Source organism: Heterocephalus glaber, unplaced genomic scaffold, assembly GCF_053883595.1.
Source record: "Heterocephalus glaber isolate CG9 unplaced genomic scaffold, H.glaber_assembly_v1.0 deba00001606, whole genome shotgun sequence".
Lineage (NCBI taxonomy): Eukaryota > Metazoa > Chordata > Mammalia > Rodentia > Bathyergidae > Heterocephalus > Heterocephalus glaber.
The window spans coordinates 41,819,859-41,847,731 of NW_028258377.1; the positions used below are offsets into that span (position 1 = coordinate 41,819,859).

At 45.0% G+C, this 27,873-nt stretch overlaps 2 protein-coding genes and 1 long non-coding RNA gene across 7 annotated transcripts in view; 2 read left to right on the forward strand and 1 right to left on the reverse strand.

The window, feature by feature from the left end:
• Positions 1–2,909, forward strand: part of Canx (calnexin) — a 35,029-nt gene extending 32,120 nt beyond the window's left edge. For all 4 annotated transcript variants that reach the window (XM_087194636.1, XM_087194637.1, XM_087194635.1 and 1 more), the window contains exon 15: positions 1,045–2,909. In XM_087194636.1, the coding sequence (XP_087050762.1) occupies positions 1,045–1,098 (54 nt within the window). In that variant the 3' untranslated portion in view covers positions 1,099–2,909. The remainder of the gene's footprint in view (positions 1–1,044) is intronic.
• Positions 2,111–5,345, reverse strand: LOC110345323 (uncharacterized). The gene is made up of 2 exons (XR_015444690.1): positions 5,050–5,345; positions 2,111–4,392 (listed from the first exon to the last, which is right to left on the reverse strand). It is a non-coding gene; the product is annotated as an uncharacterized LOC110345323 (long non-coding RNA).
• Positions 4,381–27,873, forward strand: part of Maml1 (mastermind like transcriptional coactivator 1) — a 45,166-nt gene continuing 21,673 nt past the window's right edge. For both annotated transcript variants that reach the window (XM_004836720.4, XM_004836721.4), the window contains exon 1: positions 4,381–4,949. In XM_004836720.4, the coding sequence (XP_004836777.1) occupies positions 4,656–4,949 (294 nt within the window). In that variant the 5' untranslated portion in view covers positions 4,381–4,655. The remainder of the gene's footprint in view (positions 4,950–27,873) is intronic.

Consider the following 27,873-nt stretch of genomic DNA (forward strand, 5'->3'; position numbering starts at 1 on the left):
AGAATCAGGGAGACCAGTTAGGAGGCTTTAAGGGTACGGGCAAGCTGTGTGCCTCTGAGCAGGACGGATGACTGAGAGGACTTCTAGGTCTGGGTGTTGTGGTAGATTGCACATGGGTATGAGAAAGGGACTAATCATTGTGTACACCTTTGTTAACAAAGTCCCTTCTCTAGAGCCACCCCTGGGTGCAGTCTGCTCCATCATGCAAACCTCTACTGGGGTTTTTCTTCCAGCCATATCTCTGTTGACTAAAGTCAGTGCTTTTTGGGCCGGGGATTTAGCTCAGTGGTTCCGCCGCCTGCCTCGCAAGCGCAAGTTCCTGAATTCGATCCCCAGTACCAAAAATAAATAAATAACATAAAATAAATGCTTTTTGAATCTTGTTTATATATTTTTTTGACCTTGCGCTTGCAAGCCAGGTAGTGGAACCACTGAGCTAAATCCCCAGCCCTCTTGTTCATATTTTTAATGGATATGTTCTGTTCCAACTAGAGTGTAGGTCTTGAATGTAGGGACATATCTCACATGCTTTTTTTTTTTTTTTTTTTTTTTAATGGTGCTGGGGATGGAACCCAGTGCCTCGTATATGCTAGGCCAAGTGCTCTACACCGCTCTGTCCCCAGCCTTCACGTGTCTTACACAGTAAAGGGGGAGTTAAGGGGAGTGATTTTCAGCCTTCATCTGTGATAGAGCAGAAAGAGCACCAGTTTGTAATCCACTTGGATTGTTTGTAGTCTTCTTTTGAATTCTATGTGTCTTATCCTCAAAATGGAGGTGATGTGCCACAGGCAGGTAGTATGTTTAGGATTAAGTCAGATAAAGTATGTGTTTTTGTAAAACAAAAGACAAAAAGTAAAATAGAGTATTTGTAACTTCACTACTTCTAACACAGTGTTTCTTGGTGGTACATTTTCTTCTAATCATTTTTCTTTTTTGTCTTCAAATGTGTTATTCTTTACCTGGCTGATGTTGGAAATTTGTTTAACTTTCATTTCTTTTAAAATGTCCTAATTACAGTAAATTTCTTCTCTTTTTAACCAATAGGAGGATGAAATTTTGAATAGATCACCAAGAAACAGAAAGCCACGAAGAGAGTGAAACAATCTTAAGAACTTGATCTGTGATTTCTTCTCCCTCCCCTTCCCTTGCAAGTGTGGTCCTAGGAGAGGACCTGGCCTACCTTAGGTTGAAACTCAGAAAACCTCAGACATCACCATCAACAGGTTCCAGCTGAACACTAGTCTGTATAATTTTAAACATCTAGCAGAAAATAATTGCAGTTGTGACATAAAGGAAGGACCCTGTTTCTGTAGAAGAGAAGACATGTAACATAATGGTTGTGAAATGTAACATGAAGCAACTAACTTGTTTTTTGTTTTATTTTGTTTTAAAACACCTTTTAAAAATAGAACCATAAAACCTTGCCACTCTAAGATTTTGGCTTAATTGAATATATTAATCTGTCCATGCAGAAATAACACCAACATTTAGAAATACTAGGGGAATGAATTGCAGTTTTTATAACGATTTTTTTAAGTTTGGTATTAAAAAACATTCAAATGTTTCTGTCCCTTATAATTGATAATCATGTTTAAAGTGCAGTCATTTGTGGTTATAATGTTTTGCTTGCTCTCATTACTCAATTTCTTGTAAGGAAATTGAGGAGGGATTGGATGGAAGCCCAAATTTATATAAAAGTTCTGTTAAGTTGTATTAAAAATAGACATACAAAAAATACTTTTTACTTGTTGTTGGTTAGACCGTAAAGTGTGTGTGTTCTGTTGCCCTTGGAACTGCTTGATTTGCAGACAGCTGTCCAGCTTGTGGAGGAGGTGGCTTAATGCAGCACTTGGGCATTCCTACTTCACACAGGAAGGCTCTGGCGTGGCCTTCAGAGCAGGTGTCAGGAATGCTGACTGGGTCTGTGAGCTCCAGGTAGACGTTTCCATCACTTGTTCCACTGTGCTGACACTGTTTTCCCTACCTAGTCCCCTAGTTCTCAGCTTCCTCCTCTGCTATGCATTTTCTTCACAGTGCAGCTTGCAGCCCTTCGCTAAAAATGATTATAAAGCTCTGCATAGTGTTAAGCTTTATTGTGATTACATGTATGTTTCTTTTCTTTTTTTTTTTTTTTTAAAGCAGACCCATACCTTTCCAGGGTATTGTACAGGATACAATATAAACTTTGATTTTTTTTTTTTTCCATTTCTTTTGTTCTGTGTAAAGACTTTAGAAGTCTAATCCAGAGGTGGGCCAATTCAGAATTGACTGTAATTGAATACAGGCTAAAAGTATTTATGGGAGGAGTGACATATAGCATGAGTTATCTGGTTTTTGTAGAATATTTTAAGTCTTCATTTGCAGTTCATGTAACAGTCCTGTCTTAAATTTACACAATAAAGCAGTCCTGTTCAATTTGTTCTTTAATGTGGCTTGAGGAATTTTTTTCAGGAGAGATTTTAGGTTTGTTATTTCACGTGGAATGCAAATGGGTGCTATCAGAGCCTCTCCCTCATCACTAGAGTGTAATAAGACCATTATTACACCACACAGAAATGTATTCAGAAACAGATGTTGTTTCAGCTTTATTCTTTGTTTGGAGCCATTTCAATTGTACTGAGGATGCTGCTCTTTGCACTGAATATATAAACACTCCATGGTGTGGATAGTGGGGAGCCTTGGGGGAGGAAGTATATTTGTAAAAGATGAAGGCTGTACCCATTTATTTCATCTTTTTTGAAACACTGGTTCAGTTACAATTTTTTTGGAGGGTGGGATGCATTTTTCTTGCTGTTCAGTGCTTTATGTTTCTCATCTGTTGTTCTGTGGTCACAGTGACCTTAGCTATGTAGCAGACTTTCCCAAATGTATTGAGTGCAAATAAACAATTATTTAGCAAGACCTGAAAATACGTCTGCAGGTTTCTCCTTGAAGCAAATGGGTGGGGATTATTGCATTTCCAATAATCTGCCTTCATTCTCCACTGACATTGTATTTCATGCCTTTCTTCCCGCTGAGCTGTAAAATGACAGGTTTAATCATGAGTGTTCACTGCCTTTGTAGGTTGTTTAGCAGAATTCTTCAAAATAAAAACACCTTCGTTTTTTTTCCTTTCTTTCCAGTGCTTAAGATGGAGCCTCCTGCATAAATGTGTGACACATTTGTTAATGACCAGCTTTCAGCTCTCAAAAAGGCGTGATATTCAGATTTTACATGCTGGTTACTTGTCCCCATTATTATAAAATGCCCGTTCTCTATCTGATGTGTCCCTGTATTTTACCCACAAAATACTCTTCACTATTTTCAGATTGTCTCGTTACTAAATGGTGTCACATTAAAGCCCTGTGTTCCTTTTGGGGGTGGTGGTGGTGAAAGGGGTTTATTTGGCTCACAGTTCACAAAAGTTTCAGCCCATAATCAGCTGGCTCCAAAGGCAGGGATGGCAAACAGGCATCACAGAGGAGAGACAACAGGGCGCGCAAGTGGCAGCAAAGGTAACAGCTTTTTTTTTTTTTTTTGGTACCGGATAGCGAACCGTGGTCCTTGCGCTTGCGAGGCCGACCACGGAACCACTGAGCTAAATTCCGGCCCCTAAAGCCGTGTGTTGTGTCTGCTTTTGAGTGAACTCAAAAGCGGTGACTGGGTGGGTGTTTGACTTTCCGCAGTAGGTTCCTCTTCCTTTCATTGGCTGAGTTTGCCCACAAGCAGAAACTTACACATGGTACAGGGCTCTCTACCTGGAACGCTGCCTGAGCCCGCGGCTGGGTTCCGAGTGACCCAGCTTGAGGAGCAGGCGCCCTGCGGAGTGAAACGCGCTTGCCGCTAGTCTGCCCTGACTGAGCGCTGGGACTGGACCGCTTCACACCCGCCTCCCTCGTGGCTGCTTTTTCCTACGAGCTTCAGCCTCCTCACCCTGGAACAAGTGGACACTGAGTCCCTATCTTCAGCGTGATGCAGGAGGCAGAAAGCCTCTGGCCGAGGATGGGGCCAGGTGTAAGCAAAGAGGGACAAGAAAACGGCCGTTTGTCAGCTGAACGTGGAGCTTGAAAGTGTGCAGCGCGGGGACGGCGCCGGTCTCGCCAGCTGCTCGGCGCTCGGCTTCCCTCGGGCACCCGGAAGGGCCCTTCGGGGCGTGGCGAGGGAACTGCTGTCGCGGCTTGGGCGGGCTCCTGTCAGTCACAGCTAGCTCCGCCCCGGGGCCGAGGCCCGCCCAGGGGCTTCCCTTCGCCCGACGCTTCAGCGTTCCTTTTAAATACAGTAGCGTAGCGCACTGCTTACGTGCTCGTCCCCACGCCTTCGGGTGGCCTCTTCTTAGTTCTGATTGGTCGCAGTTTCTGTCGGTCAGTCGTGACTCGAGGTCGCCGGCCAAGGCCCCGCCCTCTTCCGAGAGCCCTGAAAACAATTTTAAGATGGCGGCGGCGGCGGCGCGGAAAACAATGGGGCCGGGGCGGAGGGAAGAGGCCGAGGCCTGAGGTGGGCAGCGAGCGCCGGCCCGACTCGGGCCGAGCGGGGCAAGAAGAAGACTCGCCAACGCGGGCGACCCCGCCCCGCAGTCTGCGGGAGCATGGCGCGGCCGTGAGGCGGGCCGGGCAGCCGGGGAGAGGGAGCCCTCAGTGCCTGCCGGCCCCGGGCCCGGCCCGTGCCGCCCGCGGCCCATGGTGCTGCCCACCTGCCCCATGGCGGAGTTCGCGCTGCCGCGGCACAGCGCCGTCATGGAGCGCCTCCGCCGGCGCATCGAGTTGTGCCGGCGCCACCACAGCACCTGCGAGGCCCGCTACGAGGCCGTGTCGCCCGAGCGCCTGGAGCTCGAGCGCCAGCACACCTTCGCCCTGCACCAGCGCTGCATCCAGGCCAAGGCCAAGCGCGCCGGCAAACACCGGCAGCCGCCCGCCGCCCCGGCCCCGCGCCTCGACGCTGCCGACGGCCCGGAGCACGGCCGCCCGGCCACGGTGAGGAGCTGCCCCTTCCCCCGGGAACCGGGACCCGCCGGCCGGCGCCCGGGCTGCCCGGGGAGCTAGGGGGCCCGGGCTGGCGCCCTGAGGCTGTCACCTGCGCGGTGGCGCCGTGGCACTGCGTTGGAGGGCGGCGCAGCCGGGACCGTGCGGAGGCCGGGCCGGGAAGGCAGAGGACGTTCGCGGAAAGGGTTTCCTTCCAGACTCGATCCCAAAAGGCAGAGGACTTCAGTTTGGAGTCGCCTGTGATGTAGTGGCTTCAGCACTGTAGGCCTGGCCTCGTTGATTCTGCAGACGTTGTTTGGCTCTCCGTGCCAGAAGCGAGGCCAGGGCTTTAATATGGAAATTAGCCGGCCTTCGGTCGAGCAAATCACACCGCTTCTGAATGGAAGAATCGAAGTCTTCAGAGACCTTAGTGAAAGGCAGGCAGGGCGCTGTTTCCTGTGTAGGCACTCCTGAAATTAGTGAATTTTCGGTTCTTGCGATGTTGTTGACAGTTCCAAATTAACTTCGGAAGCCTATTTAAAATCTTTGATGCCATTAAATAGTTGTCGGGAAATTGTTACACCTTTTGTGCTTCAGTAGTTATTACAGAAATTTGTTGATTAGAAGTTATTTTTCTCCCTGAAACATTATAAAAGGGAGACAAGTTTGTGTGTGTGTATTTTTGTAGTTGGTGTTGCTGTTTTATTTTGTTAGGGTAGTGTGGTGTTCTTGGTAATTTAAAGTTTAGACCAGATGTTACTGCTGTGATTTCTTCCGTGTATTTTATATTTTTAATTTAACTTTATTTTATTTTTTGAGACAGAGTCTTGCTGTGTGGTCCAGGCTGGTCTTGAACTCACTATGTATTCCAGCCTGGTCTGGAACTCATGGCGGTCTTCCTGCCTCAGCCTCTCGAGTTCTGGGATTTCAGACATAAGCTAGAATGCCAGGATCTTCCATGGTGGGTTTTTTTTTTTTTTTTTTTTTTGGTATCGGGGATCGAACTCAGGATCTTGTGCTTGCGAGGCAGGCACGGTGCCACTGCATTAAATCCCCGGCCTTCTTCCATGTGTATTTACTTCATACCTTTATTATCGCTCACCTGGGTATTGTGTTGTATTACTCTAACCTAAGTAGGCCTTGGGCTTAGGGTTGAAGTTCAGTCTCTTCGCGGTTCTCCAAGATCTATCTGACCTAACCCTCTTTCCCTGACCCCCATAGATCTTCTGCTCTGTCAGAATTATTTTTTGCTGGACTGTTGGGCTTGAAGACTGAATACTTGGGCTCAAACCTAAATTTCATTTTTACTGTACCAACTGGTTAGGTCTTCTCATCCTTTGCTTTTCTGTAAACTAGAGTATATTTGCCTCTTTTTTTCCCCCACCAGTACTGGGGCTCCAACTCAGGACCTTTCGCTTACCAGGCAGGAGCGGCGCCACTGAGCTACATCCCCGGCCCTTATTTGGCTTTCTGTAAGGATTCTTGTAAGATTCAGAAGAAATGAGTATAGATGTTGAAAGTATTTTATAAACTGGAAGGCTGCCTGTGGGACCCTTCTCAACACCATTTGGAGCCCTGCCAGTCCCAGCTCATCTTCTTCCTCTGCTTTACAGCTAGTTTCGGACCACCCCAACCCTAACCCACAACAATCACAATCTTCTGTGCCAAAGTATTTATGAAACATAGTGTCTGTGCTGTTTATTTTAGGGCGTGTCCACCTGTTACTTTAGTCAGTCGCAGCTTGCCAGATAGACTGTAAGGTCTTAGAGGCGGAGTGGGTTTGGGCTCACAGACCTGTACACATTTTGGGCCCTGAGCGTGTGTTTGCTGAATGATTGTTACTAAACGTGGTGATGTTTTACTTAGTAAGCTATCATATACCCTAACTTCAGAAAGCAAAATGCCTTAACTATGTGAGCCACTTTTGCTAACAATGCTTTGGTGGTACTGGGATTGAACCCAGGACCTTCACACCAAGGCACATCTCTAGCACTTTTGTTTTATTTTGTTTTGTTTCAGACAGGGTCTTGCTAAGTCATTGATTTGCCCAGGCTGGGTTTAAATTTGCCATCCTCCTGCCTCTGCTTCCTCCTCCTAGAGTGCGCTACCATGTTTGACTTAATTTTTTTTTTTAAGGAAAGGCTTTTTGTGTACTGGAGATCAAATGTAGGGCCTTGTACAGGATATTAGGCAAGTGCTCTACTACTGAGCTACACCCACAGCCCATGGGAAAGACTTTTAAGAGTACTGGGTGGTCATTCCAATTAAAATAAATACTGAAAATTCATACAAATCGTAGTTTTACGTGTAAAAGTGGTCTTGAACACCCCCTAGAAAGTATATTAGTGATGATTTAATTTGTTTAAAATTATGGTAAGAGTTTAGAACTTATTTGATATTTTTTAAGAGCTATATCATTGGAGAAATTAGATGCATCTCCAATTTTTTTTTAATCCCTAATTTTTGAAGAGAAGTTAATTCTGAGTATGTTAAGGCTCGAGTCTGTTTTTGTTGGGGGTTTTTTGTTTGTTTCTTTGAGACAGAGTCTCACTATGTAGTCCAGGCTGGCTTGAACTTGTGGTGATCCTCCAGTCTCAGCCTCCCAAATGTTGGGATTACAGGTGTGCACACCATGCCTAGCAGGACTGAAATCTGTTTTGCAAGCAATTCCTCAGTGTCAAAGCCTGATCAGATGTGCCATGTTGGGTTGCTTTTGTACTATGGTAAACTTTGAGCCATGGGTTTGTGAGTTTAGATTGAGTAGAGCTTGGTCTCTTCTGGGAAGATGGACCCTTTTTACTTCGGGTTTCAAGTGATTCTAGCTGAGCTCTTTGGCCTTGGAATGGGGTGCAAAAGATAAGCGTTGCTATGGAAGCTGTGGTGTTTCCCATTTTAATAGATCCTTGAATACGGGAGAGTTCTTGACTGTGTAGGGTTTTGATTGGAGAGCACAGTTTTGCAGAGAGAGATGGAAAGGAGAAGGTACCCCTTAGTCCTTGTTGTTATTTATTTATTTATTTATTTTGGTACTGGGGATTGAACTCAGGTCCTTGCGCTTGTGCAGCAGGCGGTGAAACCACTGAGCTAAATCCCCAGCCAGTCCTTGTTATTTTTGACAACCCTGTGTGTGTATTTGATCTCATTAATATCCCTTGGAGGAGGAATGTTGTTAGTTCTTAGTTTTATTTCCCCAAGTGTGCTATGGTAGTGGTAGGCACCCATTTCCTAGAGAAAGGATCAGATGTAACTAGTAGGAGTATACCTTCAGCTCAGGTTATTGTTCTTAGGGTTTTAATCCCCCCTCCTCCCGCTGCAAAGGCTTTAACTCCCATCTACCTGCTCTGTTAGAGAAGAATTAGTGCTTGAGGCTTTTTTTCTACCCTAATTTTCAAGAAATGACCCTATTAGATTTTCTTTGTATTCTGTGCGCTTGAAAACAAATGTCGTAGTATTCTAATGACAGGATTAACTTTTTGTTAAGGTTGCTGGGTCATAGAGAACTAACCACTTCTTGCAGACATTTGTTTCTGTAAATACTTTTCTTTACAATAGCTGGAACATTTTTCTTTCTGTAAAATGCTATAAAAGTTTATTCCCAGTCCCTCTATCAACTGTTACTAGACTTTTGCTGGTGAACAGAAAGAAGTTTACTTGTAAGTGGTTGTGATAGTTGACAAAGAATTTGACAGTTGTATGCCATCATGGAAGCTGCTTTCTGTACTTGTACACGACTTTTCTTACATTTGTAAATAATTTCAAACTTAGAGAACAGCTGCACAAATAGGACAGAGAACATCTGCATACCCTTCACCTCGATTCATTTGACATTTTTGTGTTCCATTTGCTGTATCATCGAACATTTCCTTTCTTCCCCTCTTTTCCTTTCTCTCCACTTTGTTCTCTGAAAAGCACCTGAAAACGTGCTATTTCCAATACTCCACTTCGTGCCTTCCAAGAATTAAGAAAGGTACGTAAAATTTAATGATTTCTAGACTAGTTTCTTTCATAAGAATTATGCAAATAAATTATTTCTAGGAGGTAGATATTTCCGTAAAACAGATACTATACTGTGATCATGTGGGATTTTTGAAGCTGATAGGACTTTAGGATCTCAGGGTTTTTTTATAACATCTAGGATCTTGTCCCAGCTCCCTTTTTCTTTTTTAAGGTCAGTATCTCCTTTCTCGAAGTTATGCCCTCAGTTTGAAAGCAGGAGCAAATATCCTCTATATTGACAAGTCCCTGCTTTTGTGTTTTCTTACTCTCAAAATAGTATTCCATGTTCTTCCTTCCCTTTGCCCTTTCCACTTGAACTTCCCATTTACTCATTAGCCCATTGTAATCTGCCTTCTACGCTCTGTGCTTCTGAAATTGCCCCCTTACAGGACACCAAGAATGGAATTGCCAAAATTCAGTGTCTTCTCTCTCATCATTCTTCTTGACTTCCTCCTTCCTTAAGGTTCCTCTTAGCTTCTGCTCTTTTCTGATTTTCTCTCTCTCTCCCTCTCTCGCCCTCCCTCTCTCTCCCCCCCGTCTGTCTCTCTCTCTCTCCCTCTGTCTCTCTGTCTCTCTCTCTCTTTCTCTCTCTTTCTTTCCTCAGTCTCCTTCCTACTTTCCCTTATTCATGCAGCAAGTATTTGAACACCTTCTGTAGCCAGGAGCATTCTCGGCACTACGGATTTAGCAGTGGGTGAGACAGATTAAAAGTTAGCTCTCATAGAGAAAGAGATCAGTCATTTTAAAAGTTAATTTTATGGGGCCGGGGATTTAGCTCAGTGGTTTCGCCACTTGCTGTGCAAGCGCAAGGACCCAAGTTCGATCCCTGGTACCAAAAAAAAAAGTTAATTTTATGTTATGGAAAATGCTAAACAAAAATTTAGTAGTATGAACTGACCTGATGGTTCATGCCTGTGGTCAAGTTCTCTGGGAGGTGTAACCAACCAGGTCACAAGTTTAAGCCCCGTCTGGGCAACTGACTTAGTGAGACTGTCTCACCATAAAAAAAGGACGAGATGTAGCTCACTGTGAAGGCCCTGGGTTCAATCCCCAGTACCTCCCCTTCCATCTATGTCTCTCTCTCATTCTCACACTGTTATGGGATGTAATGCCTTATGGGAATATTGAGGAAGGGATATCTCTTGGGTGAGGTTTGGAAGGCTTTACTTAAATAACTGACTTTAAAAATGGATCTTCAGCCTGAGATTTAGCTCAGTGGTTCCGCCGCCTACCTTGGAAGTGCAAGGTCCCGAGTTCGATCCTGGTACCAAAATTAAAGGATCTTAAGGTTTATCTAGATGCTTTTTCCAGAGGGTCCCATGGAACAGTTTCCTAGGCTATTTAAAAACTTATAGGGCTGGGGTTCCCTCCACCCCCATCAGGGCTTGCCTAGCATACAGGAAGCCCTGAATTACATCCCCAGTACCCCCAACATGCGCACGCATACACACACATGATTTTGAAGTGACACAAATTTGGGACATGCTGGACAAACAAGTTTAAACAGTTTATTTAGGACATTTCCAAACCTGTAATATGCTGATATGCAAGAGGACTTGATCTTTTGTCAAGGGGCATCTAGTAGGGATTTGATTTCCTTTGGGAAAATAAAAGCACAAAATTATGATAGTGAGTAGTTCTTTGAATTTGAATCTTAAACTGCCACAGCCTGGAAGCAGAAGCTGAAGAGTAAGGCCACGCAGAGCCTTATGCAGACTTGAGACTGGTGCTCGGGCTAAATAATTTTGAAATCCTGTGAACCCCCTCATGTTACTGTGATCCATTTACTTGCTGCCTTCCAAACAAACTAGGGGAGGCCATTACTTTTGGTGGAAAGGAAAAAGGCTTTCTTCAGAGGTCACTCTCAGGAGATGGAGAAGCCTCGTGTTGATGCAGGTTACCATCTAGTGTGTCGGGGTGTGAGATAACAGCTCCTGGCCTGCTTCCTCCCTCCCAGCTCTCCTGAGCTCCCTCCCTTCCCTGTGGAAAGGAGACTTGAGTTTGACCTTTGTTGCCAGGATCGGCACATTCTGTTTGCTGATCTGAACTGAAGGTTGGGCAGTAGTTTTCTGAGGAAGTTTGGAGAAGCCACCTGTTCCAAAGAAAAAAAATTCTAACTTTTTTTTGGGAAACAGTCTTGTTATGCAGTTCAGGATGGTCTTGAACTCACTATATAGCCTAGACTGGCCTTGAACTTGCAGAGATCCTCCTGCCTCAGCTTCCCAAGTGCTGGGATATTTGTTTTGATACAAACCAGAGATACTCTACTACTGAGCTACATTCCCAGCCCTTAAAAATAAAATTTCACTGCTGGGGATTTAGCTCAGTGGTTTCACCGCCTGCCTTGCAAGCTAAGGACCTGAGTTCGATCCCTGGTACCAAAAAAAATAAAAATAAAAATAAATAAAAAATAAAATTTCAGCCTACAGTAAATGTAGTCATTATGTAGTGCATACATGTACTAATAAAATTAAAAAAAAAAAATTTTTCCCCCGAGATGGGGTCTTGCTAAATTCCTCTGGCAGGACTTGAACTGGCAATCCTCCTGCCTCCCATAGTGCTGGGATTACAGGCGTTCACCACCATGCCTGCCTCATAATTCAGTTTATTAAGTGAAATATATGAAGTAATTATTAGTAACACAGCCTGCTACATATACTTACTGTGAATCAACTATTTTAAAAGGAGAAAAGCATAAAAAGCTGTTTATAGTTGCAGGTAATGTGACTTCCAGAGAATTGTAAGTATTAACATTTAAAAATAAAATGATTACTGTTGGGCATTGTGGTGCATGCCTGTAATCCCAGTACTTGGGAGGCTGAAGCAGGAGGATCACCACAAGTTTGAGGATAGCTAGGGCTGCATAGTGAGTTCAAGGCCAGCCTGAACCACCTATACCTTGTCTCAAAAGAACCAATAATAATAATAACAACAACAATAACAACAACAAATAAAATGGCTACATAATATTTAAAAATGTAGCTAGTGGGCCAGGGACCTAGCTCAGTGGTTCTGGCACCTGCCGCACAAGCGCAAGGTCCTGAGTTCAATCCCTGGTACCAAAAGCAAAAACAAAAAAACCAGATTTTTAAAATTTACTAATGAAGATAACTTGATTAGGTAGTCCTTCAGCTTTATTGAAAACAAGAAATTGGAGACTAATGACTTACAAATGGATTTACGTAGTCATTCACTTTGTCAGTTACTCAGGAAAACTCTGAGTCTTACCTATTGACCATTCCTGTTATTCTTAGAGGTACCTTGTTTAATATACACAGGTTCATTTGGAAAGTTATGTGTATTACTAGCCAGATGACATAGGCCTGTAATCCCACAACTCTGGGAGGCTAAGGCAGGAAGATCACATGTTTGAGCCCAGCCTGAGCAATTTAGCAAGACTCTGTCTCACAATTAAAAAGGGTCTGGAGGACTGAGAATATAGCCCAGTGGCTTACCTAGCATTCACAAGGCCCAGGGTTTGATCCCTAGCACTGCAAATAAAAACAACCTATACAGGGACTGGGGATGTAGCCCAGTGTGAAGTCCCAGGTTCAACCTCTAATAACACCCCTGCCTTAATTACTTTTCTTGTTGCTGAGACAAAATACCCAACATCCAAAGCTAAAGGAGGAGAGGTTTATTGTTGCTCACAGTTTGTAGAGGTTTCAATCCATAGTCAGCTGGCTCAAAAGCAGGGTGGCATGGCAGAGGGGCATCACAGAGGAAAAACAGTTCATGATGTGGCAGGGCAGGCAGAAGGCAGCAAAGCAGTGAGCAGCAAGGAAGCAGCAACAATAGCAAGCCTTCTTTCTGTCCCTTACCATTCCACCCAGGCTAGCCGTCCAAGGGTGAGTAGTACTTACACCCAGGGTGGAGCATCCTTAACCCCAGGATCACCCGCTCTAGATCCAGCCACCTCTGAAAAGCCCCGCCTATGACTGCATGAGACTTTGAGGGGACATCTAGACACAACCCATAATGATCCCCTCCAAAAAAAAAGTATATTACTAATTTCAGTATACATTTGCCAATATAGTTTTTTATTTTGGTGGTGGTGGGCATCAAACCCAGGGCTTTGTGCATGCTTACATGTAATTTCTACCACTGAGCCACGCCTCCCCACCTCTTGATACAGCATTTTTTAAATTAAATACTTATTTTGCTTTAGATATATTTTCTTTCTTTCTTTCTTTCTTTCTTTCTTTCTTTCTTTCTTTTTTCTTTGGTACCGCGGATCGAACTCGGGTCCTTGTGCTTGCACAGCAGGCGGCGAAACCACTGAGCTAAATCCCCGGCCTGCTTTAGATATATTTTCATTAAAACCTTAGAAATGTGACTATAGCTTAATTAATATATGCAAAATGTCTGGTGTGTAACCTAATAAAACCACTTTTCTTGTCAAATTTGTTAGCCAAATCTGACTCAACAGATAAAGTTGACCTTTTTTTCTTAGTACATATCTGCAGTATGTAATGATTGCATTCCTCATGGGGAGTTGGTACATGTGCATAATGCATCTTAATTCTTTTTCCATCCCCTTCCCTCCTCCATCTCTTGATTCACTTTGCATTTGCAAAAGATCTGTCTCATTGTTTCCTATTTCCTATTTCCTGTCTTTTATTTTACTCCTCCATTTATTTGTATGTTGGGTTTCTTATATAAAAGGATAGGCGGTACGTAAGCTTGTGTGTCTGATTTATTTCGCTTAACATTATGGTCTCATGGTACATCCATTTTCCTACCAATGACTCAGATTTATCCTTTTTTTTTTTTTTTTTTTTTGATACCAGGGATTGAGCTCGGGTCCTTGTGCTTGTGAGGCAGGTGGTGGAGCCACTGAGCTCAATCCCCGGCCCTCAGATTTATCTTTTTTTATGGCAGAGTAGTACTGTACTCCACTGTGTATAAATACATTTTCTTTATCCATTCATCTGTTGATGAACATACAGGGCTTTTCCAAGATTCAGCTGTTTTGTGTGAGCTGTGCTGCTATAAACACGCATGTGCATGTACTGCCGTAATACATCTTTCAAAGTTTGACTTCATTTTTCAAATCTATGTAATGTTTATTCTCTCATGACTATAATTTTCATTTTTTTTGATGGTATTGAAAATTGAACCAGGGCCTTGTGCTAGGCAAGCACTGTACCACTGAACTGCATCCCTCGCCTTCCATCTCACTTTTGGACTCCAAAGAAGGATAACTAGCATAGAGCCTGCCTCATTTGTTGCCTGCATTAAATGGGGTGCATTCCCTTTGTGATTTTGTTTTTTTTTTCTCGTGTTCTCTTTGTTCTCTGATGGAGCACTCCTTTGAAGACCCATATACGTTGATTACTTGAGGATTACTTCTTCTCCCAGCTGAATTCAACCTCAATCCACAGACCAAATTTGGTGATTTAAGGCTATTTTTTTTTTTTTAGACAGAATCTTGCTGTGTAGTTCAGGCTGGCTTTGAACTCACTGTGTAGCCCAGGCTGGTCTCAAACTCACAGCAATCCTCCTGCCTCAGCCTCCCAAGTACTGGTATTACAGGTGTGTGCCACCATGCCCAGTCATTTAAAGTTCTTACAGCTATGGAGAGCTTGTTTCACAGAGCAGAGGAACAGGAGAGACCACAGTACATGGCTGGACATTCAGTAGAGGTGCTCCCAAGCCAGGTAGGGCAGCAGGTCATGGAGGTGACATCTGGTACCATGGTGATGAACCCCTTTTGAGCCCTCAGAAATACAGCACTTTGGGCTGAGGATTTAGCTCAGTGGTTTCACTGCCTACTACGTAAGTGCAAGGACCTGAGTTCGATCCCTGGTACCAAAAAAAAAAGAAATACAATACTTCAAGATCTCAGAAACACTGTGAGTGCAGGAGTTCTTAGTGAATGGCCAAATTCCCCTTGAAGCCTTCCCTCTGTGTCCTTCCTCCATTCTTATCAGGCCCAGCATCTTTCCCCATTCACATCTCTGCCCATTGGCATCTCCTGAAGCTGACTAGGTGTTGACTTCTGTCAGAGCAGCTGTCACACTGAGCTTTATTCCCTGTGTTTTGCTGCTCTCCATTAGACTCCAAGAGTTGAACATGCTCTCTGCCACATGTATAGTGGTCACTTCGCAAGCCCTCTGTTAAGTGAATGTTAGTGGTGTTATGGAAGGGGCTCAATTAAAAGTCAGAAACGCGGGCCAGGTACTTAGCTCAGTGGTTTTGCCGCCTGCTGGGAAAGCGCAAGAACCCGAGTTTGATCCCCAGTTCCAAAAAAAAAAAAAAGTCAGAGACGCTGTGGCTTTAGGCTAGATTCCATGTTGGTAAAGTAAGCAGTAGGCCTTGATTTACATGCCCATGTTCCTTGTAGCTTTGTTTTGGTGTTTGGTACCAGGGATCGAACTCCAGTCCTTGCACTTGCGAGGCAGGCGGTGGCACCACTGAGCTCCATCAGCAGGTGGAGGGCTAAGGAAGTGTTTGTTACTCAGCCTGAAGAAAGGAAAGCCTGTCGTTTGTAAACACGGGTGAACTTGGGAGACATGCTCAATGAAATAAACCAAACACAGGGCCAGGGATGTAGCTCAGTTCTGCCTGCCTCGCAAGCGCAAGGACCCGAGTTCAATCCCCCCCAAAATAATAATAAAAATAAACCAAACAGAGAAACACCACTATGGCGTTGTTCTGCTTACATACCTAGAATAGTCAAACTTAGAGATGCAGTAGCATGGTGGTCACCAGTGTCGACCAGCCTCTTAGGTCTTTGCTTCTGCTCCCAAACATGCCAGGGAGGCAGTTTATTTTTGGTAACAAGAGTAGGCCTTAATTCAGAGCTAGCGCAGAGGTGGAGGCCTCACTTTGCTGCAGATGATCCTCTCACTGTGCAGGAGTACCAGGGAGAGGAGTGCTGTGAGGCAGTGGACAGCTCCACACTTGCTTCATCCCTCTTCTTTTTTCCCTGTGGAAATCAAGGGCTAGCACCTGCATATTCTGCCCACTTCTGGGTGTTGAGGAGAGGAAAGGGGCTTGTCTCTAAAGGAAAAAAATTCTGACTTTTAAAGATCTATTTTGAGGGCCGGGGAAGTAGCTCAGTAGCACCGTGTCTACCTTGCAAGCACAAGGTCCTGAGTTTTTGTTTGTTTGTTTTTGGTACTAGGGATCGAACTTGGGACCTTGTGCTTGGCAGGCAGGGCAGGTGGCGGAACCACTGAGCTAAATCCCCAGCCCATACAAGGTCCTGAGTTTGATCCCCGGTACTAAAAAAAAGAAATGATAAAAATAAAATAAAGATCTATTTTGCCCTGCTGGTACCACTTGGCCCTGAGGGAATGGGGAGATGTTTAAGGACAGAGCTTTAGCTTTACAAAATGAAAGCATTCTAGTGATTTGTCACACAGCAGTGTACATAGAGTTAACACCACTATATTGTACATTTTAGAACAGGTGCGTCCAGTGTCCAGCATGTAGCGTGCATGCAGCTCTGGACAGCTAGTGATGCTGCCCTACAAGGTCATAACCTTTTCCTGTAATCATGGCACCTGAGAGGCTGAGGCAGGAGGATTGCTGGGAGTTTGAGGCCAGCCTGGGCTGCTACTTGGCAATACCCTATCAAAAAAATATATCGTGTGATTTTTAGCTATATTTTTTATGACTCAACAGTGTGGTGCTTGAGCTCGGACTGGGTAGGTGACAGTAGAACACTGTGTAGGGAAGGCAGGGCGGACTGTGGCCCCTGTGCCCGCCACACACAGCAGGTTGATATCTGTGTGTCAGAGGCTGCATGCGCCTGTGCGACTTGGCGGGTAGGACTGCTACAGTGGTCACAGGAGAGAGGGTTTCAGCCTCCTGCCCATGTGGGCGCCTGTGAAAACAGGTGTTGGCTGTTAAGCAGACACGTGCATTTTCTTATTTATTAAACGTGGGCTTGTCTTGTTTTTAAAAATAATGTAGTAAGTTAAAATAGATTTTTTTGCTAACACTTTAACTAAATTATATCTTTTATTTGCAACGTAAGATAATTCCTCTTCACGTAGTGCAGCCCAGACAAGCTGAAAGGTTGGACACCAAGGCTCTAGAAGGTTAAAACGGTACATTTTATATGTTCTTGTTCAGTTTTTTTCCCCCAAAAAACTGACTACCCATCACAGCCTATTATTGACCAAAGATTTTTGGAAAACTAGAAGACAAAGTATTTTACAAAACATGTGCCCTGAAATTTTTCTAACAGTGTTATAAAGACTTCTTCTTTTTTTCAGTACTGGGGATCGAACTTGGGTCCTAGCACTTGTGCAGCAGGCGTCGAAACCACTGAGCTAAATCCCCAGCCCAAGACTTCTTAATAAAGTATACCATTGAAATTAGAAAGATTAGAATTATTTTAAAGTAAAATCAGAGGGAGACGTATATGGTTTTCTGCCTAGTATGAAACAAGGGAAAATTCTGGTATATGTGTATCTCTGCTGTCATTTAATCATCGCAATCTCACACAGAATATTATTTGCCAATTTTACATGTAAATAAACTTGCCAAGGTTGCCAGCTAAGTAAGTGGTACAGCCAGAACTCAAACCAAAATCCTGTACTAAAGCTCTTTAGTTTTCCCTTGGCCACTGAGCTTGTGCAGGTGAGATCATATGTGGAAAGAACTCGTAAAGTAATTTTTATTCAGAGAAATAAATTGCTGGTTAAGCTTTTATTTAATACAGACCAATGATTTTCAAAGACATTTTCTGGCAGAGGGACATGTGCACATCCAAAGTAAGGTCACCCTTTGTGGCTCACCTCTTCTTTTTTTTTTTGGTGGTAATGGGGATCAAACCCAGGGCTTCATGCATCCAGGCAAGTGCTGTACCAGTGAATTATATGCCTACCACTTCTTATTTGGAAACATGGTGTCACTAAGTTGCCCCACTGGCCTCAGTCCTCCTTGTCTTAGCCTCCCAAGTAGCTGGGATCACTGGCATGCAACACCGGTCTGGTTAACTTCTATTTTTTATTGCTGCTAAGTGAGTCACAGTGGGCAGGAATGTCGTCACCCTTAATTGTGTTGGCACTGCTTAAATGGTGGTCTCAGTTCTTTGTTCCAGGCCATGCTGCATATCTGTGCCATGTCACGGCCTCTAGGGTCAGAGTGCCTCCCATCCCTTGATTTGGGACATGGCTATGTGACCTGCTTTGGCCAGTGAGATGCTAATTTGAAAAATAGAGGAAAATGTAGTGTGTTGTATCTCTAGAACAAGAATTTTTAGAATTCAGAGAGGCAGTCTTTGGAATTTCTTTAAAATACGAAGTATATGTTTGGAAAGAATACATATAAAATTCACCCAAAAAGTAAAGCACAGCAGTTGGCACGGGAGGGTGTGGGCCATACACAGGCTGGCAGTGGTGCTGGCTCTGAGTGTGCTGCCAGGCAGCCTGTCTCTGACCTGCCACGTTTGTATTTGTTGTCAGGGAGGATTGTACCAGGGCCTCAAAGATGAGGCTGTCACACCTCAGCAGCCACTGATGAAAAAAAGAATTTGCATAGTTCTTCCATTACCTGGGCATAGTGGCATTTCCCTGTAATCCCAGCACTCTGGGAGGCTCAGGCAGAAGGAACTCAAGTTCAAGCTTAATCCTGGCAATTTAGTGATTTAGTGAGACCATGTCTCAAAATAAAAAAGAAGAGGGGGTGGGCTGGGGATGTAGCTCAGTGGGAAGGCCATGGGTTCAATCCTAGTACTGTAGAAAAAATAACGTGCAAATACCAAATAGTTCCTCTGGTGTGAACAACTGAAAGTGTAAATAAGAATTAAAATGTATAATTGATATGTGAAATAGGAAGAAAATGTTTGAAGGAATAGGGGAAGTGGGAGGGGAAGGGGAAAGGAAAGAAGAGAAAAGAAAAAATATGAGAAAAGGAAAAACATGAAGCCAGGGATTTAGCTCAGTGGTTCCACCGCCTGCCTTGCAAGCACAAGATCCTGAGTTCAATCACCGGTATGAAAAAAAAAAAAAAAAAAGAAGAAGCTGAAAGGAAAAACATGGAAACAAAGTCTTTGTAAATAGGGAAGGGTGGAGGGAGTGAAGGGAGGGCAGGGGAATGGGGAAAAAATAACCAAGATACATCATGTACAGGTACAAGATCCCAATGATGAAAGCAAGTGTATTGTATACCTAAAATGTACCAATAAACTAAATGGAAAAAAAAACAACTCTGCTGTGAAGCAAGAGGCAGAGAATCAGTTGTGTTACTACATTAGGGCCACAGATGATGCTGCCACCCAGATCATGAGTGAAGTGTCTTAGCCCCTGCCTGGTACATCCCTGTGGAGTGGACCCTTGAGAAGGTGATTTGGTTTAGGTCAGCAGATGGACGGGAGCCCAGTGGGCCTGGAGAAGGGCTCAGAGAGAAAGAGCTGAAGAGACCTTGGGCTCGCCAGAGGAGGTGGTGTGCAGAGGCTACCGGAGAGGCTGGCTGTGCCTGAGGAGGGAGAAATGGGGCCTCCTGCCATAGGCCCTCTGCCACTGAGCTGCATTCCAAGCCCTTTTGTCATTTGAGACAGGGTTTTGCTGAATTGCCCTGGCTGACCTTAAATTTCCAGTCCTCCTGCCTCAGCCTCCTGAGTAGCTGGAATTACAGGCATGTACTACCATGCCTGGCTCTGGGATTTTTTTTTTAAGGTTAAAGACAGAACAGATGGAAAAAAAGAAAATTAGAGAATGAGTTCAGGAGGTCCACTGTCTGAATAATAAAAATAACTTAAGTCCCCGGCACCCCAGTACCGGGGATCGAATTTAGGACCTTGCGCTTGCCAGGCAGGCAAAGTGCCACTGAGCTAAATCCCTGGCCCCAGAATAATAAAAATAATATAGGTAGAAAATGATTGTGCAAACTATGTCTCCCAGGACCCTCTGGTGGCCTTGGCCACGATTTCCCTAGAAAGGGCCTTGTCTGTGCCCAGAGAAGTGGGAGTCACATGGCGCCCTGGAGACCCAGCCCCTCACCCCCTCTGGACCCTGCAGCTGTGGGGTCAGGCTGCCCTCTCCTCTCTAGCCTAGTGTGTGCTTGTCCTGTGTTTTCAAAACTAGGCAAACTGTTTGGGGACAGGTAACATGAGATGGTAGAAATACAAAGAAAGGCAGTTAACTCATCACCAGGATGTTGGTTTTCAGAGAAAGTAAAGAGAGAGAGGACGTAGGGAATTCTGGCTGGGCCTGTTTTTTTTTTTTTTCCGGAACCGAGGATCGAGTGGCGGAACTACTGAGCTACATCCCCGGCTGGATGTAGGGAATTCTAACAAGTGCGCCTCAATAAGGAGAGGTAGGGAAGGCTGAGAGTCAGCATTTGTAACTGTCTAGGTGATTCCAGTTCTGCTGGTTCTGGAGCCATACTTGGAGTTCGATTCCTGGTACCACCAAAAAAAAAAGTTTCTGAGTTTTGAGATTCCAATTACTGTGTCTCAGCTAGGGAGCCACACTAGAGGTTGCTGAGAAATTTGTTTTACCCTTGTGGGTATCACTGGTGACCTTTGCCAAGGCAGCTGCAGAAGATCAGTGAGGGTGACATCGAACCAGAATTAACCCACAGCTCCAAATCTGCAGCGGCATGGCACGCAGCCCAGTGGAGACCTGTCTGAGATGTGCTATTAACGTACCCATCTACTTGTAGTTCCCACCACAAGATGTCCATTTCGTGTGAAGAAAGTATACTTTATCCTAACTTTGTATCAGGTGAAGTTTAGAATCTATTCCTTGGGTTGGGTTTTCTGGTGCACCTTGAGCCTACATGTGTAGCTTTCATAAGTCATTATGTGGAAAGTAAGAACGGATGTGTGTTCTTTGAACTATGCCGGTGTTTTGTACGCAGACATGGAGCATCCCTAGCAGCTGTGCGGCTGCAGGTGGGTGTTCCAGCTCATGCCCCTCAAATGATCTCCCCAAGGTATGAGTAGCTGTCAGCTCTCACACCACACACGTTTGCACACACACACCCCAACACAGATTCCAAGCTGCAGTGATCTCTGTTTCTCTTACTCTTGGCTCTGCTTACTCTCTCCAAGCCTTCGTTTCTGTCCCTGTAAAATGACAGTGATACCTGCTTTGCAGAGTTGTGCCTAGCACACAAGTGCTTAATGAATGGTAAGTTTTGACTAGGCATGGTGGCAGTTGGCTGCAATCTTAGCACTCTGGAAGGCTGAGGCAGGAGGATTGAAAGTTTGAGCTCAGCTGAGGCAACTTAGCAACCTAATAAAACCCTGTCTCAAAAAAATTTAAAAAATTTTTAAAAGGGTCTGAGGATATAGCTCAGTGCAAAGGCCCTGGGTTTAGTCCCCAGAACCAAAAAAAGATAAAATTTCTTATTGGTTTAGATTGCTTTTTTTAATGTTTGTCTATTTTCTCCATTTTTAATCCCCTGATTACCTCTGTAATCAGGTATGAGCTTTTGCCAGAAGACCTGACCAACCATGGAGTTCTTTCTGGTGTGACAAACTGGACAGTTTCTTTTAGCCAAAGGCAGACTTGGGGCCTGTTTACTGAACAGTGAGCATGAGTCACGTTCTGTGCTGAGCTCTGGGAAGAGAGTCCTGTACTCAGAGCTAGGAGAGTCAGACTGTCCCCAAAGTGCTGTGTTCTAATGTCCCACGCTGGAGGGAAGTGTAAAAAGCTGTAGGATCAGGGAGAGCCTTTGGCACACTGTATAGGCACTCTGGAATCCCAGTGTGGGCCCTGCATGCTCTGCCATTGAGTGCCAGGGGATGCCCACAGAACTCTTTCTCCTCCAGTAAAACCACTTCTCTGCTTACCTCCATCCTTTTTGTTTTGTTTTTTTTCTTTTGAGACACGGTCTCACTGTGTAGTTCACGCTGGCCTTGAACTTGCGGCGATCCTCTTGCCTCAGACTCTGAGTGGTGGGATTATAGCTACCTGGGTTTTTCCTACCTCCATCTTTAACACCACACACCCACAGCCTCTTCGGGATGATACAGACAAGTCTGACCTCTCTGCCACTGTCTGCTGTCTCCTCGCATTCCTCCACTCTGGGCATGTGAACCTGCTGGGCATACTTGGAGATCCTTAGGCCAACCCCATAGTCGGTCAACAAACCTTGCCAGTTCTACTTCAGGGTGCAACCAGTGTCTGGCCACTTCTTACCACCCCCACACTACCACCCAGGTCTCAGCCGTCCATTCTTTAATGCTTTTTTGGGGGAGGAGGTTCCAGGGATCAAACTCGGGACCTTGTGCTTGTGAGGCAGACAGTGGAACCACTGAACTAAATCCCCAGACCCCTCTATCTGTTCTTTAACCTGGATTGCTGCCTCCTCATTGGTCTCCCTGGTGACCCTGGCCTTCATACTGTCCACCTGCTTGCTCTCCAGAATGATCTTCCTCTGCTCAGACCCCTGAGCAGGGTTCCCGTCTCACTAAGGGAAAAGCCAACCCTCGTTTAGGCCCCCCCAGCACTATACAGTCTCGCATCTGCCTCACTGCTGCTTCTTGGCCAGCAGCGTCTCTCATGCTCCTGGCTTCTGCCCTCTCAGTTTGGGCACACTGCCTCTTGCTGGTGAACACACAGCAGCCATTTGCTGCCTGTGGCTGGTTGTCCCTTAGTCTTCTCCTGAAGGTGCTGGGATGGGCCACTCACTCGTCTGCAGATTCTTGCTCAGACTTCACACACTCAAGGCCTTGTTTGAGCTTCTTATTTAAAATCGTGCATCTTACAAACTCCTTGTTCCTGCACTTTATTTTCTCGAGGGCCCTCAACTAGAATGTAGGCCTCCAGAGACCCATGGTTTTTATCTGTTTTGTTCCCTGCTGTATCCTAAGGTCTAAATAGTGGCTGCTCAGTAGATTCCTGTTGCCGAAGTTTTCTAGAACAAGAAAGGAGGCTCAAGGTTGGGTATTTCCGGCAAGGAAGCAGCTTGTGTGGGCTACAAGAGTGCCTGGTATGTTGTGCAGTGAGGAGCCTGCTGCTGAAACCCACTACAGGTTTTGGACCCTCTCTTATATCTTCAATGCTGTCCTGAAAACTTAAGTCCAAGGCTAATTTCTCGAGCTACACTGCCTTACAGGAGCCAGCCAGGGAGGAATGTTAAGCATTCAAAATGTGTGTAGTCAAGAGTGAGTTATGCTAAAAGTGTAAAAATAATACTGATTTTAAAAAGTTAGTGCCAGAGGAACTCTGTTTTTCATTATTGATTGCATGCTAAAATAATAAAATACTGGATTAAATCAAATATATTAGTAAAGTCAGTTTCACTTGTGTCTTTATTTTTAAGGTGAGTGCTAGAAAATTTAAGATATGAGATATGGTTGAAATGTGTAAAAAATATGTGATATGTATTTAAATTTTTAAAAATCATAGTAAAAGACATATTACCATTAAGCCCCCTCCAAATATTTTCCCTTGCTGCAAACCTGCTTGTCCCTTCTTGTCCCTTCTTGTCCCTTCTGAAGCAGCTCTGGAAGTCCTCTTTTGTGCATGTGTTTAGGAGATGTGATAAAAGCCAGTTATAGTTATAGTGAATGCTGCTGCCATGTACCATGTGGCTGAAAAGCAGGCTCATAAAACATGGTGTGGGTGTCATCATCCACCATATTCACCAGGTCCGACCTTGGGCGATTTCTGGCTTTTTTCCCTAATCAAAATGACTGAAAGGTAAATGTTTTGAATTAATTCAGGACTGTAAAGCAGCCATGACATTGCACCTGAAGACACTCACAGAGGAGGACTTCCAGAACTGCTTTAGAAAGTGGCAAGAATGATGGGATAGGCATGTTGAAATCAAGGGGGAATATTTGCAGGGGAGTTAATGGTAATGTGCCTTTTACTATAAGGATTTTTAAAAATTTAAGTATTCGCTGTATTTTTCGATCATATTTCGTATGTGTTGGCTCACATTTGTGGCTGACATATTTCTTTGTGCTATCCAATAACAGGCAGATTTGTACTATGTTGACTTTAATATTTAATAGACACTTAGTAATGTCATACCTCACTCCTGAACTCTTATCTCAGTGTCATTCCACAGTCACAAGATGGGAGGCTATCTTCATAGCAACTGCAGTTCACTCACCTATCTCCTAGATGGCGTTATTATTGTGGAGGGAAGTGTGTGTGTGTGCACTGGGGTGAAGGACCCTGCCCTGCCCTCACTTTCTGTCTGGCCTCTGGCAATCTGCTTTCTGTACTCATGACTCAGTTAATTCAGACTACCTTGACATCCCTAGTACATTTTTATCACCCTCTGCTGTATTTGATAATATTTGAAAAATTTCTCAATTCGTGGTAGGATTGCTGAACTTAACTCCCACATCCACTTGGACAAATTGTTTGAGCTCTCGGTTTCAGTTGTCTTCTCTACAGAGTCACCAGAGGTGTTTAGAAGTTAGCGAATGTTCCAGGCTTGAGACCTCTGAGTGATTGATGTTCTTAGGCAAACTGGTGGCAAGAGCAAGACTTAGTGGCTGAGTCGGGGCATGGATTGGGAGGCATTTGTGTGTGTGTGTGTGGGCGGGGGGTTGTGTTTTCGTACTGGGGATCAATCTCGGGACCTTGTGCTTGCAAGGCAGGTGGCGGCACCACTGAGCTAAATCCTTGGCCCTTGGGGTTTTTTGGTTTTTGAGACAGGGTCCAGCTATGTAGCTCAGGCTGGCCTTGAACTTACGGTGTAGCCCAGGCTGCCCTCATACTCATGGGGATCCTCCTGCCTCAGTGTGTTATTTTAGAATGTAAACGGAACATAAGTTTGAAAGAAATAGCCACTGCAGCCGTGGTTCTGCAACTCAGCAGTCCCCTAGAGCTTGATAAAACCTTCCTGGAGCCCACACTGTTTCTGGCTCAGTGGGTCAGGGTATTGCCTGAGAACTTGGATTTCTACTACTTTCCCAGATGGTGCTGATGCTGCAGTCTGGGACCACGTTTTTAGAACCATTGCTCTAGAACAAAACAAATAAAGTCAGTTTTGAATGGAGAGGGGAAGCATTTGAAGGGAAAAGTCTTAGATCCAGAGGGAATTAAAAAGTGTAGCTGAAGGATTTTAATCTTTGCAAGGAGAGATGATTTCATCTAAGAGAAAAGGGAATGTTGATAAGACACTAAGACACTCTGAGGGGAAATGCACAGTGAAAGGAGTTACATAAGCTGGACTTTGGAAAATAGCTTCAAATCAATCAGTTTTGAAATCCTGATTCAGAAAGTAGATTCCAAGTTATTTAACTTCTCTAAGCCCTACTGTCTGTTATCTTGAAACTGGAGATAATTGTAAGGCTGTTATGGGCTGGGAGAGGAGGCGGGGAGCAGGGGCCGAGAATGAGTAAGTGAGAGTGTGAGGCAGAAGACCAGTATCTGTGAAAGCAGTTCTGAGTGTCAGTGACTGGGAGGGGAGTGAGGGGGGGACAGGGAGGGCGAATTCCTCAGCACCGCGGAGCATTGTACCCGGCAGTGGGCTTGTCCTGCAGGGATGGGGAGAGATGCAGAGAAACAGGGCAGTGGATGTTTACGTGTGACTCGGTCTTTACCATGATGTGGAATGTCCGTATTATGTTCAGAGTATTATTAGAACATTGGGGCAGAACAAGAAATCTGATCAGCTGTGATCTAAGTGGTCAGAGTGAAAATATGACTAACCCTTAAAAGGTTAGTAGGGATTGTCAGGCTGGGTACAGTCTCAGTCCTGCTAGTCGTTCGGCTTGAGTTGGGGCCTCAAGGGAACGTCTGAGGGCTCCCCGAGAAGTCAGATGGGGATCAGATCAAATGGATCTGTGTGCCAGGTTAAGGGATTTGGACTTTATGGAGAAATAAGAGGAAATTTAAAATGGTTCTGAGGTGTGTTTTATAGAGATCGTGCTGATAATGTCAGAGTGGGTTCCATCGGAGAGAAAAGAGAAATAGAAATCAGCATGAAGCCAGATGTGGCACACACCTGTAATCCCAGCATTCCGAGACATTGAGGCAGGAAGATCACAAGTTCAAGCCCAGCCTGGGTGATTTAACAAGACTCTGTCATCTCCACCCCCTCCCCCGCAAAGGTGAGGGAGGTGACCCAGTGCAAAGGCCTTGCTTCAGTCCCCATTACACCCCCACCCCAAAAGAACAGCATGTAGTTATTTCAGTGATCTAGGTTAAAAAAATAATGAATCTGAAGACAGATTTAGAAGATAGACTCTGCCCAGGCAGCAAGAGGACAAAGATTGAGTCATGCCTTGAGTCAAGGAGTGTAAGAGCCAGGAGTGGACTAGGAGAGGGGGCAGAAAACCCAGCTGGGAGTATATCCTGTTTGGCATCCGGACGGAGCTTCTGAGTTTATAACCCAAGATGGAAGTCTAGAGCCAGAGAGAGGCTGGGCACAGAAGAGGAAGGTGCAGGAAGTGTGGGGATGTGGCTCCGTGGTTGAGTGCATGCTCAGCATGTTCCAGGCCCTGAGTGCCTGCTTTGTGCCTGCTTGTCCAGCTGTAAGCTGAGATCCAGAGTGTGAAGGAGGTTACTGTGGAGATGACACCAGTGATAAAGGCTGCAGCCCTGCCAGCATTGTCATTTAAGGAGCAGGCCTGGGAAGGGGCAGCCTACAGAGTGGCCATGTGGGCATCAGGGGGAGACCTCTAGAGGAGGGTGGTGTGGTCACCAGGCCCATGGTCTCAGAGTCAGAGAGGTCAGGTCTGCAGACTTGGTGCCTAGGACTGAAGAACCAGAGGCTCTCCTGGAGTCTGACAAAGGAGAGGCCGGCCTTTGAAGAAGCTCTGAAAGAGAAAGAGGACTGGCTGGCAGCGAGAACGTGACCAGGTGCCAAGTAAGTGGTAGTGGAGTGCCTTACAGCCACCCAGAAGTGACTCGGACCCACCCACCTGCTTTTCAGATGAGGAACCAAAGCTTCTTGAGATGTTCAGTAATTTGCCTGAGAGCACCCAACAGTTACACAGCCAAACCAGGACCCAAACAAGATCTAGCTGTCCCCTGCACGCACACCCTTTTTTTTGACCCAGGGTCTTGCTGTGTTGCCCCGATGCCTTCAAACTCCTGGGCTCAAGTGATCCCCCTGCCTCAGCCTTCTGAGTAGGTGGGACGACAGGCAAGTTGTCCTGTGCCTGGCTGCAGATGTGTGCTTTGTGCTGAGCTGAATCCCACATGGACTAGGATGACTCCTAGGGGAAGAAGGACTTGGTGAACAGAGAGTGAGCGAAAGATGCGGGACAGGATGGTGATGGAGTGAACAAGCGGAGGAGCCTGCGTGGGGATGGCTGTCGGAACCAGGGAGAGCGTTTCCCATACACATGAAGGTCGTTGGTGTTCACGCCTTCCGTGCTCATCTTAACACGTCTTTCTCCTGTGGAGGGGGATGGCATGAGTGCATTCAGAGAACAAGAGTTTTGGGGAGATCTGGTGGAATCAGCAGATCATTATCTGCTGTTCTTTAAGACACCCCTAGTTTGTTATTCTCAAGTAACTCTCTTTTGACTTCTACCAACCAGTCTCTCCCTCTCACTTTTTAAGTAAGAGCATTATTGATGTATCATTCACATGCCTTGTAAGTCACTCATTTAACAGGTACAGTTCAGTGGATTTCAATATTCAGAGTTGTGTACCCATGCACACAGTCAATTATAGAACATTTTCATCACCCCAGAAATATATCCCACATTCCCTAGCCATCACCCATCAATTTCCCACTGTCCTTCAGACTTAGGAAACCGCTAATCTATTTTGTTTCTTTAACTCCTTTTTAAATTGAAATGGAATTTGGGCCCCTCCCCACCAGGGAAATCCTTGCTTTTCCTTTATTTTCTTTCCTATCCACACATCCAAACTAGACAGAAAGGGCTTTCTCCTTTGCTGCTAAGATGCATTGATACCTGCTGAAATTTCTTCTACCTAACTCTAAAATCATCTCTCCCGTTCTCGTCTCATTCAAAACACTTTCTACAGCTTTCTACTTAATCTGGCTGTAAATCTTGAAATCCTTTGACCACTCAGTGATTGCTGAGAATTTT